Source organism: Lynx rufus, unplaced genomic scaffold (genome assembly GCF_022079265.1).
Source record: "Lynx rufus isolate CCGP_SWC_20201006 ecotype Redwood Valley unplaced genomic scaffold, mLynRuf1.p SCAF_8, whole genome shotgun sequence".
NCBI lineage: Eukaryota > Metazoa > Chordata > Mammalia > Carnivora > Felidae > Lynx > Lynx rufus.
In genome coordinates, this window is record NW_025814896.1 from 79276401 (window position 1) to 79296698 (window position 20298).

Consider the following 20298-nt stretch of genomic DNA (forward strand, 5'->3'; position numbering starts at 1 on the left):
CACTTTTACTCACACTCATCTCCCAAAAGTTAGCCACTTACCATTAATGATGTAATTCTATATCAACTTCCCACCAACCACCTTTAAATAAATAGTGGGCAGGGATTTATTTGACCTTTAGTTCAACCACATAAATTATTTTATATATCACTTTAAAATATTGTTGAGTATTGAGAGGAAAATGTACTTTATTTTCAAATACTCCTTCAATAATATAGAAGGATATGAAATATTTGAAACTGAAATGTGAATTTGAGTTATTTGAAATATGTGAAGTTGAAACACTCATCTGCATGCCTTACATTTTTCAGTAAAATTGAAATAAGTGTTAGGAACAAGATTAGGTTAAAGTCCGTTTTCCGTGGCTCTTTGTCTTTTGCCTAAACAAATAGGTAGTAAATTCAAACAGGAGTCTGAACCAACCAATTAATTAAAGGTAACATTAACACTTCATTCAGTAACCCAAAGTAGAAACTGTGGAGCCTCAGTGATTCTTTACTTGCTCTTAACCCTAATGTTCAGTCACCAAGGAGTGTTAATTTTATGTTTTCAATAATCCTTCATCCTTGTTATCACGACCATATGTCAGACGTGCCCTCATCATTGGGCACAGCAGCATAACAGCCTCTGAACTGATCATCATGCTTTCTCCTTTCTTTCCAATCTGTCCACTGCCATCAGAATTCTTACTCTAAAATGTCAGTCTGATCATATGGTTCCCCTGCACAAAACCATTCATTGATTCTTTGTCATTCAGAAGGAAATCCAAATCCCCAGTGTACTCTGGCATTTGGTTCTAAAGGTGGCATTGGTTCTAAACGTGTATTACACGTTCATTATGGTTATATTGGTGATTCTTAAACTTTCTTTTCTGTGCTGCCACGACTTTGGACTCCCTGCTGAACGCCTACCTTTCTCCCTTCCCGCTCTGCTCTCTCCACCCTTTTGCTTCATTAATTCTTTTTCCTTTAACACAGGCATGTCTGACTCTTTTGCTCTTACTGTCATTTTATGCCCAATTTGTTAGCATAAGCAAAATTTTGTTTTGTTGGACTCTCCTATAGTCTAATAATTTGTGTTGTTTGCCTCGTTTTTTTTTTTTTTAATTTTTTTTAACGTTTATTTATTTTTGAGACAGAGACAGAGCATGAACGGGGGAGGGTCAGAGAGAGGGAGACACAGAATCTGAAACAGGCTCCAGACTCTGAGCTGTCAGCACAGAGCCCGCCGCGGGGCTCAAACTCACGGACCGTGAGATCATGACCTGAGCGGAAGTCGGCTGCTTAACTGACTGAGCCACCCAGGCGCCCCTGCCTCATTGTTTTCTAAAGTCTTGAAAGTACCAGTTGTTATAACATCATGGTATCACTATAAAATCATTGTTTTCAAGAAAGCATTTGAAATTAATAATAGTAGACAACATGTATTGAGTATTTCTTATGGGTGTGTTACTTGGTAAGAACCGAACACACATTACCTCTAATCCTCACAACAACCCAATGAAGTAGGTGCTGTTATTATTATTCACATTTTATAGAGTAGGAGACTTATAAGATACAACATTTCCAGTGTGTTTGCTATTAAGATAGGACTAAGTAGGACTCACAAGACCTCTTCCTCATACTGTACTGGGAAGACCCATTGTGTTACCCTTTTGAAGAGTTTTCTTGCATTCTAACAGAAGGTAAGTCTTTAGTCAAAGAAATTGATTATCTAATTGTGGGAATTTAAAAGTCAGTAAGCTGATTGAGGGAATTTTTTTTAGTGGAAGACGTCTTTACCTCCCTGAAGTAAAGACACATTGCTAAGTACCCTACTTGTAAGCACACTTGAGTGTCTCCACTGAGCTTTCATTTCCACAATATGGATCATAAGAGGGGGTAAACAAACATGCACATGTTCTAGGGCAGCTCTATTGACATATAATTAATGTATGATAAATTACACATGTTTGAAGTATGCAGTTTGATAACTTTTGACATAGAAATACGACTCTAAGAATCATGATCACAGTCAAGATAATTAACATATCCATCATCCCCCAAGTTTCCTCATCCACTCCACACCCCTGTTCTTAGGCGATCAGTGTTCTGCTTTCTTTGATTATAGTTAGTTCATATATTCTAGAGTTTTATATAAGTGGAATCCTACAGTATGTGCTCTTTTGGTCTGGTTTCTTTCAGTCAGCATAAAGTTGCATGTTTTAAATGACATTCATTATAGAAAGTAAGTAATTATTTTCTTTTCCTCTGTTGTGTCTCATACTTTAGTAAAGGTTTAGATGGAACTGATTGAAAATTGTGGTGAGCTTAAAATCATTTCTGGAATTTGTTTGGATATACTATGTATCAATCCTTTAAGATTCCAATGGAGATATTTAAAAAACATATCCTTCTGCAAGGATTTAAATGTATTTTCAGTTTCTTATTTTTCTTTCTTTTTAATGTTAATTTTTGAGAGAGAGCAAGAGTGAGTGAGCATGTGGGGGTGAGGGGAGAGAGAGAGAGAAGGAGACACAGCATTCAAAGCAGGCTCTAGGCTCTCAGCTGTCAGCACAGAGTCCAACATGGGGCTGGAACTCAAAACCGTGAGATCATGACCGGAGCTGAAGTTGGACGCTTAACCGACAGAGCCACCCAGGCGCCCCTGTATTTTCATTTTCAATTAGCCGTCTTTTAGTACTGTTAAGAGTCTAATGCAAAATCAAGCAGTTAAACTCACTTTTGGAGTATGATATTGCACTTCTGAAGACTATCTTCTTGACCCTTCTGTGGGAATCTTGAAGGAAACCCTTCTACTTGTTCTCATATGAGAAGTGGATATCTCTGAAGTGGGTGTCTCAGAACTTCACACTCTATGAATTGCTTCATATTTAGCTGTAGATATTAAATGATAGAGTGCTACCTAATAAATATGATTTGAGTGATTTGTGTTAACATTATGTTAATTATGAGTGGGAGAAGAAGGTGCCTTTACCATTCAACCTTGGGTAATTGCATTTCAACTTTATTATTTAATATTGGGAGGGAAAAATTTTTAGTCTGCTGTTTTGAAAGAAACAAAATGGTTAAATCCATTATTACTGCTATTCTAATTTCACTCTCCCTCTTTTTCAAATTTCCAGGTGGGTATAACCCATGTATAGAGATAATTGAACAGCCCAGGCAGAGGGGAATGCGTTTTAGATACAAATGTGAAGGGCGGTCAGCAGGCAGCATTCCAGGGGAGCACAGCACAGACAACAACCGAACATACCCATCTATCCAGGTAATAGACCATTTTCCTGTGTGTACCTAACTCTTAATTGCTTCATATTTTAGCTATAGCAATTACATTAAAGACCCAGTTTCTTCACAATGTGCTGTCATTTCTACTGTGGCTTAAATATATACTTTGAAGGGGTATTTATGGTATGACAGTGAACAGAAAAGCCTGGCATTCAGTGGCCCAACATTCAGGTGTTTTCTCATGCTCCATGATAATATTATGGTATAACTTGTTTTAAAAGGAATATGGGCAGAATCAGATTATGTGACCAATTGAAATTAATGCAGAAAATAGTACTCCAGAGAACTGAGAGGTAAATTCTTCCCTTCTGGTATTCTCTGGAAAGTTTCATCCAAACTGCATTTGCCAGTCAACTGGACTTTATTTATCTGGTGCTAACTGCATTATATATATTCAACTCTCATTTAGTAGATCAATTCTTAATGAGATAAATTTATGGATTATATCTTTAATTTCCCCCTTTTTCAGATTATGAACTATTATGGAAAGGGAAAAGTGAGAATTACATTAGTAACAAAGAACGACCCATATAAACCTCATCCTCATGATTTAGTAGGAAAAGACTGCCGAGATGGCTACTATGAAGCAGAGTTTGGACAAGAACGCAGACCCTTGTTGTAAGTACACAGTCACAGATCTCTTTAGGAATAGGATAAGCATAGGATGCTCTGTTTACTATGCATGTACATCTGTTATTTTTTAGCAGAATAGAGTAACTTCTCATTCTACTTTTATTTACTATAGTGTACCTTTAAATTTTCTTACCATTTGCTTAGAACCACCCTTTTATTCTTTACTAGTGGACAGCCCATGATGGTAGCAGGAATACTTATTGTTACTGAAGGTATACATAAAATTATTTCATGCTGTGATTTTCTTTCTTAGTTTGAACAATTTATGAAAGGTTTTCTTTCATATATTTTACTTTGTCCTTTCATTAATAGTTAAAAATCACCAAATATGAGAAAATCAACTGGAAAACTGGAATTATTATTTAGAAAAGGACAGGTTATAAAAGTAACATACAATAGTAATTCTAAGATAAAAAAAATCATTTAACACTTTGGTGTTGGTGAGGCTGCCACAAGATGGGTCCATTATCATGTTGGTGAGAGTACAAATTAATAAAATCCTTCTGGTATGCACTTTAACATAGGAAAAACCTGAAAAATATGAATGTCTCTTGAACCGGCAATTCTGTTTCTAGGAGTTTATCCTCAGGAAACAATTAAGCTTAATTTAACTATAGTGATATTCATTGCAGCTTTGTTAGTAAAAGTAAAAAGTTTGAAGCAATTGAAGTAATAAACAGGGAGGGACTAGTTAAATAAACTGGTACATCCAGGCATTAAACATAACATTGCAAATATCTCTTTGTGTAGAAAGATATTCACACTATGTAAGATAAATTGGTTTTAAAACAATATGTGATTAAAAATATATTTTTTTAAAAAATGTATGTGTACATATACTTGGTATTAATAGCAGTTGTCTCTTGGTGGGTAAGATTGTGGGGTTTTATATTTTTCTTTTAACTTGTGTTTATTCTATAGTTCGTTTTTGTGATGAACATATATTGCCTTTGGGGAAAAAATGAACCTAATTACAACAGGGAAAATGTTAGTAGCCTCCTTCTGTATTAGTAGTGACTATTTAGAAAATGTACTTTAAATTTATTATTATTTTTAATGTTTTTATTTATTTTTGAGACAAAGAGAGACAGAGCATGAGCAAGGGAGGGGCAGAGAGAGAGAGGGAGACACAGAATCTGAAGCAGGCTCCAGGCTGCAAGCTGTCAGCACAGAGCCCGATGCGGGGCTTGAACTCACAGACTGTGAGATCATGACCTGAGCTGAAGTCGGATGCTCAACCGACTGAGCCATCCTGGTGCTCCTAGAAAATATACTTAAAAATATTCCTCTCACAATAACAACATAAACCAAAAATAATTAGTAATACACATGTGGCAGGAAATATTTCCTATTTATATTATTTGACCTCCCAATACCATTTTACACTGTGGACCCTTCCTTTCTTAGAACATTCTTATTTCTTGATTTCTGTGAAAATAACCTCTCCTGTTTTACTTCCTGCTTTTCTCGATCTTAGTTACAGGCAGTTAAATTTTTGGACTATCTTGGTTATGTTCAACAGTGCCCTTTATGGCTGTCCTGTTTATCCCCCCAATCCAGGTTTAAGGGTCACATATTGTATTTACTTGTCATGATTATTTAAGTTGTCATGATTATTAAAATCTCCCTTAATTCAGAACGGTTTCCCAGTCTTTTTTGGTCTTTCATGACATTAACATTTTTGAAGAGTCTGGGCTGTTTTGAAGATTGTGTTCAGTGTGGATTAGTCTGAATGGTTGCTGGTTTATATTCATGTTAGTAACACGAATAATACATTCATGTTAACCCAAAACAATTTGGATGAGAAATCTACAGAGGTGCTGCTATGTTGTTCTCAAAATATCCCTTCAGGAGACATGGGATATTAGTGTTTTCCATTGGTGATGTTAATCAGCATTCTATTGTAAAGAGAAACTTTCCCTTTTTCCCCTTTCCTATTAAAAAAAAAAAAAAAAAAGCCCTGTAGCCCCATGGATTCTTATATACACTGTACTGTAGTCCATTATTGGCATTATTATTTTGATGTTCGGTTTGACCCATATTTGACCAATGCAAGCCCCTTCAGCCTGTTTCCTATGTCCTTTTGATATGTTCCCATCTTTCTTTGAGCACTTTTTTACTTTCTGACACAGCAAAGTGTTCAAGACTTACATGTACTTTTCTTGCCCCAGCTCTGAAATCAGTTTTTTTTCTAAGGAGCCCTGGTTCCTTTCAGTAGAGAATGGTATTTAGTCCCATTGTCTTTTTGACATATTCTTGTAAATATCAAAACACCTCAAATAGAGTATTCCCAAGACCGCGATTGTACCATGATCATACTTTTTTCTCAGTGCTTCTTCCAATGTGCCTTATCTCAGTGGTTGCTATAAAAGCCCCAAACTTGGGTATCATCCATGACACCCCTCCCACAGATGCATACTTTGAATGCATTAACTAGTATTTCTTAAATAGTTCTTGAATCTATGCACTTTCCTCGGTGACCTCCATCACCACCACACTACCTGTAGTCTAAATGTAAGCTGCCAGAATAGCCTCCTGACTCGTCTGCTTGCATCTTTTTGTACTCCCCCTCTCCCCGCTGCTCCCCAAGTCTGTTCTCCACTTTAGCCAAAGTGATCTTTTGTAAAAGTTAAGTTAATTTATTCAGAGTGAGCTTTTCAAATACAAATCTGAATGTCAAATCCCCATTTAAAATATTTTAATGGCTTTATGTGGCTCTTGGAAAAAGGACAGCATTCCTTATTGGCCTGTGAGGTCCGCATGGTCTCCTTGTATTTGTAGCCTGCCATTATACTGTGCTTTCCTTGAACTTTATACTCCAGTCATAGAGGCCTTCCTTTAGTTTGCTGTGTTTACAATGCTCTTCTGTAGGGACCTTTGCTTGTTCTGTTCCTCCTGCCTGAAGTCACTTTACTCTTCTCTTCCCCTACTTCATTTCTGTTTATATTAAGTATCAGTTCATACAATAAACCTGTTTGTCCATCCAGAATTGATCAAGTCTCTCCCATCAAAGGCTCCTATGACAAAGTGTATTGTCCCCCTTATCAAATTTGTTAGGATTTCAGTTTAGCATTTGTCTTTTGTTTTTTTATTTTATTATTATTGTTATTATTTTTAATATTTTTATTTATTTTTGAGAGAGAGAGACAGAGTGTGAGAAGGGGAGGGACAGAGAGAGAGGGAGACACAATCTGAAGCAGGCTCCAGGCTTGGAACTGTCAGCACAGAGCCCGATGGCGGGGCTCAAACTCGTGAACCATGAGATCATGACCTGAGCCAAAGTCGAATGCATAACCGACTGAGCCACCCAGGCGCCCCAGCATTTGTCTTTTGCGTGTGATTATTTAATACTTCTATATCTGCTTCACTAGACTAGAGGTCAGCAAACTTTCTCTGTAAAGAGCCAGATAGTAAATAGTTTAGGCTTTGCAGGCCATATGGTCTGTGTTGAAACTGCTCAATTCTCTTGTAACATGAAAGCATGCCTAGACAGTATGTAAACAAATTGGCTTGTCTGTGTTCCAAAAAATCTGTGTTTGCAAAAACAGGTGGCGGGCCAGATATGGTCTGGGGGCAATAGTTTGTCAGCCCCTGCGCTAGACTGTGAGCTGCATGAGGGGAGGGATTGTATGTCCCCATAACTTTCCAGACAGTTTTGGTACAGAGTAAGAATCCAAAATTTCATTCATTAAATTTTTTGTCAAAGAAAAATGAGAACCAAGCTATGAATCTTTCAAAGAAGTAGAATACTTTTGAGGAAGAGGATTATGGTTTCAGGGTTTTGAGAAGGGATTACGTATTCCAGATTTATTTTTTAATTATTGGAAGCAGAGGAAAGAAATGTCAAAGGTGTCTTAGGTACTAACAAAATCACAAGTATGGTGAAGGTGAAGAGCAGGAACATAAGACAGCATGAGCATGGAGAAGGGCAAACAAGGCAGGCAGCCTCCTGTTGCAAAGTGCTGTTATGAAGTTTGAACAAATAGTAATGTTATTATAACCAAGTTTTGCTTCCTTATTCACACCCACCCAGCTTTAATGATGTCATGGTTTTTCCATGTGGGAACAAGTATGACTGGTGGTGGTAGGGGAGTTCCCCCCTCCACCATCTATGCTACAATATGCAAATTAGTAATATTTGTAGCTATTGAGAAGTTTTCCATAAATGACATTTTAAAACTTTTGTTAAATATTATTCACATTAAACAACTTTCTAATTTAAAATGTTTCAGTGTTTTCTTATGAATGATTATTATAGCTTCATATAATATAGCATAAAACATATTCCATTGCTACTAGCAGTGAAGTCAGGGCTCAGAAATCAAATGTCTGTGGAATGGATCAGGGATAAGAGGACTAGCAGGCACTATAGTAAATTGGAGAGCCCTGCATAAGTGGGGCTGCAGGTGCTCAGCTCTAGCCAGGTGTTTCTGTGCCAGTCTACAGTTGCCAGACCTTTAGAATGTTGAAGAGAAGCCAGAAATCCACATATTTATATTCAGTTAACTTGATTGTTAACTGTGCGCATTTGTTTTTTTATTTAAGGTAGGTGACACTTTTATGGACTTAGTAAAACATACCTGTGGGCTTCAGCTTATGGACATCTTTTTACAACTTTTTTGTTTGGGAGGTCAGTTTTAGCTTTGTGGTGTCACTTTCCTGTTAATCTTCATCTATTTTGGTATATTTGACATAGGTATAGGATATATGCTTGATTTTTGCAGTATCCTTCGGTAAAACCTCATTTATATGTCTTTGTATTTAACTGTAAAGCAGTTTGAAAGTTCTGTTTTCCTTCTAGTTTTCAAAATTTGGGTATTCGATGTGTAAAGAAAAAAGAAGTAAAAGAAGCTATTATATCAAGAATAAGGGCAGGAATCAATCCTTTCAATGGTAAGTATGCTTGGTATAATCATTTCTGTTATTTGGGTATTGACCTATTTGTGTTAGTGAATTCTATTTGTATCTCAAACCTGTGCTTTAAGAGCTACCTTAAGTTCCATGTTCACTTTTCTACTTGTTAGCGTATACCTATATCTGAAGAATGAAGAATATTTAAAATCTTTCATAGTGTTGGAAAAAAAAAATTCTTTGGCAGACAAGGCTTTCTGGTATCAGTGGAAAGTGCCATTGTTTTCTATAAGAAAACCTCAAAAATGTTCTGATTCTTTTTGAATGTGGCCTTCCTTTTGCCACCCCAGCAGATAGTATACATTACCTTTTCTGAATGTTGAATAGGCACTGTGGTTATAAGATATTGAAGTACATTTAAATCAAGGGCATATTCAACAGCAAAATTTAAATTAATCCCAGCGTGGAAGAAGATGTATAGAAATAGTAGAAGCTATACAAAATATTTTCATTAGTGTATTTATGTATAAGGCTAGATATTTAATGGTTAGTAGGTTTTGTTAGGGATGGAGTGATGCGGTGTAATGCCTGGCAATTATAAGCACTCTGTGTTGTTTGGATAGATAAATGCTGGCATCCTACACTACAGTTAGTCTCCATTGTAAGTCTTCTGCAGCTACTTAAATAAGCATAATTCAGGAATTGAACGACTATAAAATTTTCAAAGAATACATTTCTCTGTCATATTTAAGACATCCTTATATTGTTGGGGCATCTGGGTAGCTCAGTTGGTTAAGCGTCCAACTCTTGGTTCTGGCTCAGATCGAGCCCCGTGGGATTCCCTCTCTCTCTCTCTCTCTCTCTCTCTGGCACTCCTGGTTTCATGAACTCTTGTCTCTTTCTTTCAAAATAAATAAATGAACTTTAAAAAAAAAAGACATCCTTATATTGTTGGTTGTTTGTTTTTCCTGGATGTATAAAAATAATTTAAGGGATATGAAGTGAAGTTAAGGAATATGTAGATAGCCAAGTGCGGTGTTTGTATAAATCATAAGGTCTGCATCTCTTTTCCCTAGTCTTTATTTTTCATACTATTTAGTATAATGCTAAAAGCAAAAGTCCCCTTCAGCCTTCCTCATCAGAGGAGACGACTGTTAAATTTGATGTGTATTTTTCTAGAATTTCCTTTATATATGCATAGCTGTCTCCCTAGTTTAGCAGCTTATCATCTCGTAGTTTTTACAGTGGTGACTACTGTAGGGTAGGATGCCGACATTTAACTTGCTGTAGTCATTTACCTATTAAAATAATACAGGGTGCTTACAGTTGCACTACTCCAGATAGTGCCATCCCCAGCAAAATCCACTAAACAGTAAATAAATATATATAAATAATATAAATGAATATATACAAATATACACATATATTTTTTTATATAATGGAATCATGCTATACTGCTACTGCTTGTTTCTTTGTACTTAGGAATAGATCTTAAATATCTTTCTATGTTAGTACTTTTGAATCTATTTTACTTTTTAACAGAGTACTCTATTGTTTGGACAGACCATAATTTGTTTATCTAGCCATCTATTCATGAGCGTTTAGGTTTTCATTTTATTAAAAAAAACAACTCCGTTGAATATATAAACTTTGAGTTCTTGTGTGATTATTTCCTTAGGATAAATTTTCAAAAGTGGAGAATTTCTGGGTCAAGAGTCTGCTCATTTTCATTGCTCAAGTAAAAACCAAAACTTAAAAATTAAAGAGTCCATCTAAGTTTAGATGTAGTATGAAACAGGGAAATGTAGCACAAAACAAGGAGATCATAAATAATAGCTACCATTTATTAAGTACTTTTTGTATGTCAAGAAGTAAATGTTAGGTGCCTATGTATGCTATTTACTTAATCATTGTAATGGCACTTCTTTTCAGAAGAGAATTCCAAAGCTTTGGTTATTTAATTTTCTCAAGACGTGTAGCAAATGGCAGAGCTGGAATTCAAGTCTGGATATGACTCCAGTGGAAAAGCAAAAAAGGAAAATGTAAATAGGCCTTCTAGATGTTTTTTTGGTTTTTTTGTTTTTGTTTTTTTACACCAATCCAGAACCAGGCATGATGTTAATAACACTCATATAGCACTCAGAGTAGTTCCTAGTACAAAATAAGTGCATTACATATTTATTTCATTAAATTTCTTTTTTAATTTTTAAAAGTTTCTTTACTTCTTTATTTATTTAAATAATCTCTACCCCCAACGTGGGGCTGGAACTCACAACCCCAAGATGAAGAGTCACATGCTCTTCTGACTCAGCCAGCCAGGCACCCCTTATTTCATTTAATTCTTATAACAGCCTATGAGGTAGGGACTATTGTTGTTATCTCCATTTTATAAATAAGGAAATGAAGGGATAGAAAAATTAAGTAGTTTTCTCAAGGTCATATAGTTGGTAAGTGATGGTACTGGGATTTGAACACAGGTAGCCTGGCTACCAGGCTCACGATCTTCTCTCTACTGCGCTGCCTAGGTGGATTTAGATTTGGGGAAGGGAGCAATCCTGCCGGTTGAGCCTTCACAGTATTTGTGCTTTTGGTTGTTATTTAGTTTTTTGTAACATCCCTTTCTTCCCCGTAGCCCTTTTGCTCCCTCTTTAGTTTAGGGACCTACCATCTCACAATTTGAATTGTAGTAATCTCCTCCCCCCACACCCCAGTAGAATAATCTTCTTAGAATAGTGCTTTAGCATATTATTCTGATTAAAACGTTGAAATGGCTCCTTTAAAAGTTTAAAAACTAAATGGCCCTAAATTGAAAGTCTTCCACATGTAGCTCCAGCATATCTTTCCTGCCTTCTCTTCCACTGCTCCTCTTCATGAACCCCTTGCTATTCCAGCAAAACTCTTTTGGTCACCTACCCTAACCATTTCTCCACCATCTTCTACATTTTTCTCACTACCGTTGTAGGAATGTAAACTTAACATCATTTATAGCTGGACTGTTGCTGATAGCCCCTAAACTTGTGTTCCTGCCTCTGTTCTTAATATCCTCCAAGCAGTTTATACACTCTGCATGCAAAAATATCCTTCTAAAACAATAGGAATTCAGTGGCTCCAAATAATTTTCAGCAGTGGTTCTCAAAAATATACTTCATACTTGCTAAAAATGTAGATTCCAGGTCATATTCCCACTGATTTGCTAGGTCTAGCATGGGGTCTGGGATGCTGTTTTGAGAAATCTCTAGCTCCATGTTTCTTAACTTACTTGACTGTGACTCACAGAAGAAACAGCTCTTGTTTCTCCACCAATACATACATATGCACACATACATACATACATAAAGCACTGTTCTTACTACATGCAGTATACTCTATTCCATGCCTTTGCATTCCATTTCTTTTTTTCTTTTTCTCTTTTTTTAAAGAAAATGCTTTTCTAACACACCAAATTAATTTTATAACCAATGGGTCCCAAACTCTTACTGAAAATGTCAATCCACATCCACCTCTATGTTTATAGTGGCATTATTTACAATAGCCAAGACAAGGAAACATCCCAAATGCCCATTGATTGATGAATGGATAAAGAATGCTATATATACACAATGGAATATTATTCAGCCATAAAAAAGAATGAAATATTGCCATATGCGTTGACATGGGTGGAACTAGATTATAATGCTAAGCGAAATAACTCAGAGAAAGACAAATACCATATGATTTCACTCATGTAGAATTTAAGAAACAAAACAAATGAGCAAAGGGAAAAAAAAAAAAGAAAGAGCAAACCAAGAAACAGACTCTTAACTCTAGGGAACAGATGGATGGTTATCAGAGGGGAGGTAGGTGGGGGGAATGGGTGAAATAGGTGATGGGGATTAAGGAGCACACTTGCCACGGCGAGCACCAGGTGATGTATGGAAGTGCTGAATCACTATATTGTACACTTGAAACTAATATAGCACTGTATGTTAATTAAGTGAAATTAAAATTTAAAAAAGAAAATGCTTATCCAACCACCAAATTAATTTTATGACCACTGGGTCCCAAACAATAATTTGAAAATCTCTTCCATAGATGATTCTGGTGCAAGCCATCCATGGACCACGCTTTGAGAAACTCTGATCTACTTGCTAGATTCAACTTCTCACTCATAGCATTCAAAGCCTTTGATCATCTGATCCTTGTTTTCCGTTCCAACTTCTTCTCTGGCTTGCATCCTCTGCTTTGACTTCCTGTCCCTCCTTCCTCTAACACTGAGTGCACACATATGTGCTTTGTTTTTGCCATCTGAAATATTTTGCCGTGTTTGAAGAGCCACATTCTTTCTTGCTACTGTGCCTTTATATACGCAGTGCCCTTATGTGGAATGCCCTGATCTACCTAGTAAATTCTTCCTGCTCAGCCTTCAAGTTTAAAGGTTGCCTCTTTGAAGCTTTCTGTGACCTTGCCACAGAGAAAAGTATTGTTTTCTGAAAATGTTGTACATCTTTCCAATATGATTTGCTATGCCTTTGTGTGTTTCTCCCTCACTGATTCCTGAGGCTGTGAAGGACTGTCTTCTATGTATCTCTCACACACAGTCTAGTGTGTGGCACATGGTAGGGGCTTAATTAAAATTTGTTGAAAGAGAAAATGAACAAATGAATGAGTGAACACACCTTGTTTGTACTTGTCTACCAAAAATATTCAAGTTGCTTTCCTTATCTGAAATGCCCTGAAAACCTTTTTAGCTCTGTTGAGCCCAAGGTAATATCCCCCTAATTATACCAGTCACTCAGCAATTGGTCATGAAAAGCTTTGTGACATCTGTTGGATTATTTAATTCTCCAGCAGTTGTTTTATGAGATGAATTTTATGCTCATTGTGGACAGGATCTATGACGGAACTTGCTTATATGTCACTTTGGTACCTAAACTGTATATTTATATTACTGTTAAAACAAATATCTTCACAATATCTTACATTTCACTTTGGTACCTAAACCGTATATTTATATTACTGTTAAACAAATATCTTCACAATATCTGAGGTAAAAGTTTCCTATTTATATACAGTAAGTTATGCATCTTAACTACTAATGCATTCATTCCTTCAATAGGAATGTTACCTCATTCAGTCTTTATAGTCCTAGGTTGTGGTAGGTGCTTGGGATAAGTTAGTGAACAAAACGAACAGAAATTCCTGCCTTTGAAGAGCTTCTATTTCTGTGGAGAAAGACCGACAATAAACAAATTTACTAAGTAAATATAGTAGGTGATTTATTAGGCAATGAAAAGTTCTCAGGGGGAAAAATCAGTGTAAGGAGTCGGGAATCTGTAGTTAAGGGGAAAAGGTTATACATTTAAATAGGACGGTTAGAGTAGGCTTCATTCTCTATTCCAGTATAGTTTTCATAATAGAAATTATGGTTATTATATGTTATTGTTTTCCTAGAATATTGAAATAAGACCTAAAATGTACATTTCTCTTTTTTTAAGTTCATTTTTTTATTTAGAGAGAGAGTGAGAGCGAGTACAAGCAAGGGAGGGGCAGAGAGAGAGAGAGAGGGTGCAGAGCCCGATGAGAGGCTCAAACCCACAAACCATGAGATAATGACCTGAGCAGAAATCAAGAGTTGGATGCTTAACCGACTGAGCCACTCAGGCGCCCCCTCAAATGTACATTTCTAATACTAAGCAAAACAAAATCTAATCCCCTTGAAAAAATTCAAAACACCAAAAACTAATTTAGATAACTCAGAATTATCCTTTTCTTTGGTTGTTTATTTTATTTTTGGGATATAAAAGTTCAAATTCTACCATGTACATAGAAATTTGTCAGGGCTGAATTTATACTTTTTCACAGGTGTATCACTTCACATAGGAAAATTCTGTTAGTACTGTAAGAGATTAGTTGACTTTGTTTTTGTGATCTATATTTATGATATATAGAAACAGTAAAATTGGAAGTGTTTAGTAAAATAGGACCTGCACTTTCTGGTCTGTAGACTGATGTTACATCATTGTGACAGTCTGTTTTCTAGACATCAGGTATCGTGTGAAAATACAAAAACTGGTAAGAATTATTCTTAACTTTCTGTAGGATTAGTTTATGTACTACATCAACTGGTATGTTTTAAGGGCATTCCTTACTTTTCTTGCTATTAATTCTTTAGAACTATCTCTTACAAAAAAGGGATATACAGCAATCAAGTAGTGTTAAACTTGAGGTTTCATGTAAAATATTGTTCAAATTGTCAAAGATGTGCTGAAATCTAAATTGCACAAAGAATTTAATGAAGGGTTCCAATATCCAGTTTTTTTTTTTCCCAATATCAAGTTTTAATAGTGTCCACTTAGCTGGACTAAAAGAATAGCAGTTAGACTTCATAGAGGACTCTTACAACAAAAGCTGAAAGAAAATTAAGTTATTTATCATTTTCTAGCTATGTGTTTAATGACGTACAAAGAATTCTAATATTCATTGATTAAAATCGATAGGATTTTGACAATAAAGAATTTACAATTCAGTTTTATTCAGTATCTTATTATTTTTCCATATAGAGAGGACACTGAGTTGTTACAAAGACTATTTTACAGTTGAGTTTGGGGGGATTATCTTATATTGGTAGTCTGAAAGATAACACAGTTTAAAAAGACAAGTGGTCTCTAACATAGATTCATTCTGGTCTCTAAAGTCTGGTTTAATACAAGAAAATATAAGAACCTTTCCTCACAACTTTAAGCTTAAAAAACAAGAAGAGGGGCACCTGGCTAGCTCAGTCCATTAAACATGCAACTCGATATTGGGGCCGTGACTTTGAGCACCATGTTGGGTATAGAGATTACTTAAATAAATAAATTTTTTCTTTTGTTTTTAAAAGACAAGAAAAAAAGGCTCTTGAGTACTTCATTATCCTTTCTTTACTGCATTCGCTTTAGTTTTTCAAACCTTATTGATTATCATGGGCAGAACTTGGGGCACTTCTTTTATGCCTTCTGTATTCAACATACTCCCATTATAACACTTTTCATGTTATATAATTTTACTTTACCTATTTTTCATGGAGACACTAATCTCACTAAGAGCAGGCATGGTCTTTTCATATCTGTATCTGGTATTTATTTTAGTGCACAGTACATAATAGTAACTCAATAAATATCTTGAAAGAATGAGTAAATTAATGATAGATGGCTGTGACCATTTACCTTTTGCCTGGCCACGTAAGCACTTTATTTTTTTTTATTTTTTATTTTTTTTTACGTAAGCACTTTAAATGTTAGCTTTTCTTATGTTATACATGACAGATTAATCTATACATTTTTTTAAAAGATTTATTTTGAGAGTGAGAGTGCATGAACAGGTGAGCTGGGGAGGGGCAGAGAGAGAGAGGGGAGAATCCCAAGCAGTCTCCACATTCAGCACGGAGCCTGACACGAGCCCACGACCACAAGATCATGACCTGAGCCAAAATCAAGAGTCAGACGCTTCCAGATACCTGGGTGGCTCAGTTGGTTAAGTGTCCGACTTTGGCTCAGGTCATGATCTCTCGGATTGAGCACCACATTGGACTCTGAGCACCACATTGGACTCTGTGCTGACAGTCTGGAGCCTGCTTCAGAGTCTGTGTCTCCCTCTCTCTCTGCCCCTCCCCCACTCACGAGTGCACGCTCTCTCTCAAAAATAAATAAACATTAAAAAAAAAAAAAGAGCTAGACACTTAACCAACTGAGCCACCCAGACGCTCCTCTATACATTTTAAATAGCAAGTCAAATGAATTATAACTAAACTTCATTTTTTTTTTCTGAAATGAGACTTAAATGAAATAAGCTTTTTTTCCAAATGACTTTTAAATGAAGTGAGCTTTTAAAATTATTAGCCTATATATAGGCTAATAATAAAAATACTGTGTATTTTTGTCCTGATGTTTACTTGTATTTCAGTAATATTTAACTGCATTAGAATTTTGGAAATGTCACATCTCTAGAGTAATATATACTATAATTGACTTTAAAATTTTGAAGCCCTACTTCTAAGAGAAATACATCATGGTAATATTTTTCCGATAAAAATTAAATTCTTATACATACTGCTTTTAGGACTAAGGAGTAATATTTATTTCTAAAGACAGATTAAGAAGAACAATTGTTACCTTGTTGCCTTTTGATAAATATAAAGGGAAATTTTAAACTAGTTTAAGAGGAATTTAAGAGAATTTGATTGTTCTTCGTCAGATTTTGCATATTTTTAAAAGCTGAGAAGCATTCTCCACATTGCAGACCAAAATACTGCATTTTGTATTATAGAATGATACGTATATATTTAAAAACCTGTAGCAAGCATTATCCTAAATGAAGGGGACATCAGAAGCAGGCTTTGAAGTTAAGAATGAAAAAAGAATGTGTATTCTTGCTACTTCTGTTCAACATTGTAGTGGAGAGTGTAGCCAATGCAGGGACACCTGATTGAAAATGCAGAAATAAAACTGTAATGATCAGAAGCTATTCTTTATGGTGAAAACTCAAAAAGATATACAAGTATATTATCAAAATACTAATCTCAAGAAGAATGGATATAAAATTAATATACAAATATCAGTAGCATTCTATATATCAACAATAAATAATTAAAGGAAATATTGTCAGAAAATATAAAGTACGTGGCAACAAATCTGAGAAATGACAATGAAGATTTCTTTAGGGAAAATTATAAAATTTCATTATGAGAGGGTGGAGAACACCTAAACCGAAGGAGAGATAGGTCATGTTTACTAATATCAATATTATAAAGATGGCATTTTCCCCCAAATTGACATACAGATTCAATGCAATTCCAGACTCTTGAGATTTTTCATTAAATATGATAAAATTATTCTGAACAGGAAAAGGAGGATATTTTATAGAAGAGAAATAGCGATGACAAACTGGCTTTATCAGATACTAGAATTTATTATAAAGAGAAGTATTAATTAAGGCAGCGTAGTATTGAGGTAGCAATAGACAGATTGACCAGTGGAATAGAATTGTGACCCCAGAAACAGACTTAAGAAAATATGAGAATTAAGTTGGATTTTTCTAACTCTTGCTATATACAAAAATCAGCTGAAAATGGATTACAAATTTTAGTGTAAATCAACACTTTTAAAAACTCTCGGTAGGGGCGCCTGGGTGGCTCGGTCGGTTAAGCGTCCGACTTCGGCTCAGGTCACGGTCTCGCGGTCCGTGAGTTCGAGCCCCGCGTCGGGCTCTGTGCTGACAGCTCAGAGCCTGGAGCCTGTTTCAGATTCTGTGTCTCCCTCTCTCTCTGCCCCTCCCCTGTTCACGCTCTGTCTCTCTCTGTCTCAAAAATAAACGTTAAAAAAAAAAATTAAAAAAAAAAACTCTCGGTAGAAAATCTTGGTAAGCAGATTTTAGTCCTTGGCATATACAAAGAGAAGACACAAAACAAAGTTTTATAAAACAGTTGATACATTTGATGGTATTCTTAATTTCAGTTTATTGTATTTTTCAATTCTAGAATTTATTTGGTTTCTAATAGTTTCAAGTTCTGTACTAAGTTCAATCTTGTCTTTTAACTCCTGAGTACATTAAGTATAGTTATTTTTAATATTTTATTTATTTATTTATTTATTTATTTATTTATTTATTTATTTAGAGATAGATAGAGACCGTGAGCAGGGGAGGGGCAGAGAGAGAATCCCATGCAGACCCCGCACTGTCAGCACAGAGCCCAATGCAGGGCTCAAACTCACAAACTGTGAGATCATGACCTGAGCTGAAGTCAAGAGTCAGATGGTTAACTGACTAAGCCACCCAGGCACCTCTAAGTGTAGTTCTTTTAAATCAGGTTTCTGAAGACTTCACTATTTGAATCTTTTGCAGTGTTTCTGTAGACTCTTGTTTTTCTGTTCTTTTTTTTTTTTTTTTAAATCACTTTATTTTGTCTCCTCGTATACCTGGTTATTTGAAATAGAATACCAGTCATCGTATATGAAAAATTCTAAGGATTTTAGGTCTAGGATGTTGTTATCTGCCTTCAGAAGATTTTCTTATGGTAGGTGACTAGTCACTAGCAATCTCAGATCACCTCAAATCAGTGAATGATTTAGGTGGACTTCATCTCTGTGGATCTGTTATCTTTCGAGTTCATTCTTTTTTTTTTTTTTAATGTTTATTTATTTTTGAGACAGAGAGAGACAGAGCATGAACGGGGGAGGGTCAGAGAGAGAGAGGGAGACAAAGAATCCGAAGCAGGCTCCAGGCTCTGAGCTGTCAGCACAGAGCCCGACGCGGGGCTCAAACTCACAGACCGTGAGATCGTGACCTGAGCCGAAGTCGGACGCTTAACCAACTGAGCCACCCAGGCACCCCTCCAGTTCATTCTTAACTCCTGAAGTGTAGCTCCTCCAGGGCCCCAACCAAAAAACTGGGCATTTTTCAGGTCCTCCATCCTCGGTATACCCTGAACTCCCTTTATTTTTCCCCTACAGGCTACTGAGAATTTATCTTAACTTCTCATTTTCTTAGCCATCTCTTAGAAAATTGGCAGGCTATATCTGGAAAAAAAGAAGCCTCTCATTCTGAACTTAAACTCTATGGGTTTCTGTGATACTGTGATTTATTTTTTTTTTTTTTAATTTTTTTTTTTCAACGTTTATTTATTTTTGGGACAGAGAGAGACAGAGCATGAACGGGGGAGGGGCAGAGAGAGGGAGACACAGAATCAGAAACAGGCTCCAGGCTCCGAGCCATCAGCCCAGAGCCTGACGCGGGGCTCGAACTCACGGACCGCGAGATCGTGACCTGGCTGAAGTCGGACGCTTAACCGACTGCGCCACCCAGGCGCCCCGATACTGTGATTTATAATAAATATATATTTGGTCTTCACCCCCATTCCTGACATAAAGCTCCTAAAACCTTTTGTAAGTGATAACAGCAAAAAAAATAAAAAAAGTGTCTTTTGTTATTTGTAATAAACTCCTTTCAACCACCCCTGTTATGTCATATTATGTTATGAACACCTGTATCATAATATTTTGACTTTTTAGTTATACAGATATGTTCTTGTAGACTCTTTCAAATGCTTGGCTTAAGAATGCAAATGAGAGCGGCGCCTGGGTGATTCAGTTAGTTGTGTCTGACTCTTGATTTCTGCTCAGGTCATGAACTCACAGTTGCTGAGTTCGAGCCCCGCATAGGGTTCTGCGCTGGCAACATGAAGCTTGCTTAGGATTCTTTCATCTCTTTCCCTCTCTCTCATCCTGTCTCCCGCTCACAGTCTTTCTAAATAAATAAATAAATGAATAAAGCTAACATAAAAAAATACTAATGGGAATATTTAAAATTTTTTAATGTTTATTTTTGACAGAGAAAGAATGAGCCGGAGAGGGACAGAGCATGAGGGGGACAGAGGATCCCAAGTGGGCTCCACACTGATAGCAGTGAGCACTAATGGGAATATTTTAAATGTTCTGATAGCTACAAAGACTGTGAGCATAGTTTAAATAAAAACAGTCAGAATTGCATTGCCATTTTATTAGTTTATTTCCTG

At 36.1% G+C, this 20298-nt stretch overlaps 1 protein-coding gene across 2 annotated transcripts in view; it reads left to right on the top strand.

Annotated features, from left to right (window-relative positions):
* REL (REL proto-oncogene, NF-kB subunit) overlaps positions 1 to 20298 on the top strand; it is a 35298-nt gene that overhangs the window by 7409 nt on the left and 7591 nt on the right. For both annotated transcript variants that reach the window (XM_047068740.1, XM_047068741.1), the window contains exons 2-4: positions 3125 to 3267; positions 3757 to 3905; positions 8722 to 8813. In XM_047068740.1, coding sequence (XP_046924696.1) covers positions 3125 to 3267; positions 3757 to 3905; positions 8722 to 8813 — 384 coding nt within the window. The remainder of the gene's footprint in view (positions 1 to 3124; positions 3268 to 3756; positions 3906 to 8721; positions 8814 to 20298) is intronic.